The sequence below is a fragment of the Dendrobium catenatum genome, unplaced genomic scaffold (assembly GCF_001605985.2).
Source record: "Dendrobium catenatum unplaced genomic scaffold, ASM160598v2 fragScaff_scaffold_1679, whole genome shotgun sequence".
Lineage (NCBI taxonomy): Eukaryota > Viridiplantae > Streptophyta > Magnoliopsida > Asparagales > Orchidaceae > Dendrobium > Dendrobium catenatum.
This window is the reverse complement of record NW_021320141.1, coordinates 219,108-222,126: the sequence shown is the minus strand read 5'-3', so window position 1 is coordinate 222,126 and position 3,019 is coordinate 219,108. Positions and strand designations below refer to the sequence as shown.

General features: G+C 30.1%; 1 protein-coding gene across 1 annotated transcript; it reads right to left on the bottom strand.

Moving 5' to 3' along the window:
• Positions 1–972: 972 nt before the first annotated feature.
• LOC110102268 (auxin-binding protein ABP19a-like) lies at positions 973–2,802 on the bottom strand. The gene is made up of 2 exons (XM_020830533.2): positions 2,249–2,802; positions 973–1,326 (listed from the first exon to the last, which is right to left on the bottom strand). Exons 1-2 carry the CDS (start codon positions 2,687–2,689, stop codon positions 1,144–1,146), a joined length of 624 nt encoding a protein of 207 aa, XP_020686192.1. The 5' UTR covers positions 2,690–2,802; the 3' UTR covers positions 973–1,143.
• Between the last annotated feature and the right edge of the window lie 217 nt (positions 2,803–3,019).

The following is a 3,019-nucleotide window of genomic DNA, read 5'->3' as shown; positions in this document are numbered from 1 at the left end:
AGTAAGAAAGCCGTCCCAAATGAAATTTCTAAATAGGGGCAATAAGAATTCAATATGAACCAAGTTATTCAATCAGTCATATAATGGAATAGTTCTCTTTTCTATTGATAGTTCATTATTACAAGGGGGAATGTTTGTGTACACAATACATGTAGAGCTATTTATATTTTGCCAGTGAATCATAGTATACATAGTATATAATAAAAATATTTTATATACAGTAATAAATACATAAATAAAATACATATTGGTGTATATAAAGACTAATTAGAATTTAAGATTCATTTATATCATTATCATTATCATATTTCTATATGGCTACAATATTTTTATTATTTCTCAAAAAATTGTGAAGAGAAGTAATTTTTCATTATCAAATATGCAAGAATATAATATTTTTATGAAAGCTATTGCTCTATTTTTTTTAGCATGAAAAATTTATAACACTCTTGATGATTTTGAAAAAAATATGATTTTTCTTTTTTACAAACAATTATAATTGTCCCAAATGAACCATTAATTAGGAGAAAAATCTAATCAAAATTTCTTCCCAATGATTTTAAAATTTTAAATTTATTTTGAGATCATTTCAAAATAAATTTAAAATAGGGAGATTTACATACATACCAATTTGTATCGTGCTATTTACATATCTAACACCCCAAATTTTAATATTTCATGCATATCACTCATAGATCATATATGAGTGTAAGAAATGAAATATTAAAGTTTATATGATAATTTTAATAATAGGAATAAAATATATGAGTAATATATTTGAAGTTAAAATTGACTTTATATATTAATCATGAAATATTAAAATTTTGAATGTTAGATATGTAAATAATATCGTATAAAGTGGTATGTACGTAAATCCTCCTTTAAAATATTTAAAATTTATCATAATAAAATTTTAGTAAAAAATATCTTGTCATTTGAAGTAAACAATAATCATTGCATCAATAAATAGGCTAAAAAACAATTTAGAAATTGTCCACATCAAAGAAAATAACTAATTATTTCCAATTTTACTAATTAGACAACGCACCGAAGAAATCACACGCACAAAAACAACACTAATCACAAATGAAAATCCCGAAAATAACAACACATAGCCCCCTAATATTTCGAAAATTGCAGCGCTCACCCGCTTCCACCAAGCACCTTCTTCAGCTTCAGAATCTGCTCAGCATCGAGGAACGTAACCTTCTGTATTAACGGCGTCGAAATATTGTTAGCAAACAGCGCGAAGTCCGTTATCTGCAACCCCGGGCTGGGCGAGCTAAAGCTCACAATGGCGACGGCCGTTATCCCGCCGGCATTCACCTGAGTGGAAACAAAATATACACCTTATTTTTTTTTTGGGGAAATACACCTTATTTTTTTAAGACTAATTTATATTCATTTAGCTTTTGCAGCTTTTTTTTTATTAAAAAAAAATTACTTTAAAAAGGAATAAGAAACGAAATCTTAATTACAGCATTTTGCATGAGATTTTAGAAGAAATTTGGATATATTAGTGAAGAAAATTGAATATTGATTCAAATTTTAAATTAAATTCTTGGTTAATATTTAACTTTTTTGAATATTAATAAATAACTATTTAAGTTTTATTTTTTATTTAATAGCTCATTTATTAAATTATTTCACATTCTTGCTGTCTTGCATATCAAAAAATTTTCCATTAAAAATTATTCATATAAATTTGATAGTCATCTTAGTTAAATTTTCATTGACATTTGAGTTTTTTTTTTTTTTAAATATTTACAATCTAAGCATCTTAAATAATTAATTATAATTACAGAATCATATACAACAATATTTTTTATATAAAATGTACATAGTTGATGATGTGACTAAAATTATTTATTATTTAAAATAATTTTTGCTCATTTATTGGTTATAATTTGATAATAATTATTGTTAATCCTATTTTTCAAAAAGTATATATGATTATAAAAAAGATTATTTTAATCATAATTGGAAGAAATATAGGATGAAAACATAATTTTTAGTCATAATTAAACATTTTAGTAATTTTGCATAATTTATAATCATCATGATAGAAATTATATTAAAATTAAAAAGATTATTTTAATCATAATTTGAAGAAATATAGGATGAAAGTTTAATTTTTAGTCATAATTAAACAGTTCAGTAATTTTGCATAATTTATAATCATCATGATAGAAATTATATTAAAATTTACTAGTTTAAACAAAAAAAAAATATTAAGGAAGAAAAAAACCTGGTAGTGGAGGAGGCCCTGAGGAAAAACCATGGCGTCGCCCTTTCTGAGAGTGGCGGTATACGGAGTATTGGCGGAGGAGATGAAGCCTGCGGAGATGACTCCTTGGGTGACGACAAGGAGCTCGGAGGCGGCAGGGTGGGTGTGGAGGGGGACGACGCCGCCAGGGGCGAGGTCGAGGCGGGCGGCGGAGATTCCGAGGCCGTTGACTGCGGCGAATTGACCGGCGAAGGCGGGAGTGACGGCGGCTTTTATGATGTTATTGGTGTTGCCAGCGGCGCCAAGGCCGGAGAAGACGAATTCGGAGGCGGTGACGGCGGATTCCTTCTTGCAGGAGAAGCCTAAGGGGGAGGTGGGGCCGGAGAAGTCGGCGACGCAGAAGTCGGCGGCGGAGGAGGGGTAGGGGAGGAGGAGGAGGAGGAGAAGGGGTAGGGGAAACATGGTTTTTGTTTGAATAATGGTTTTATTTTATTTTATTTTTAATTTAAATTGTTGGTTCGGTGGTGTGAAGTGAGGGTAGGGTAGTGATAGAAGGTTTGGGGGTTTTAAAGAGGAGAAGTAGAATGCCGTATATATATTGCTGAATATTTTTTTTTTATTAAATTATCAAACAAAATTAATATGATTAAAATTTAAATATGATTTTTCTTTACCCCCAACTTTTTTCCTAATTTTTTATGGGAGTTTTGTTGTGTGAACGGGAAATTTTTGGGTCCGGTCATGGGACGTGTTCGGAGCCCAATGAAAATGCGCCACATCATCTCCTACTCG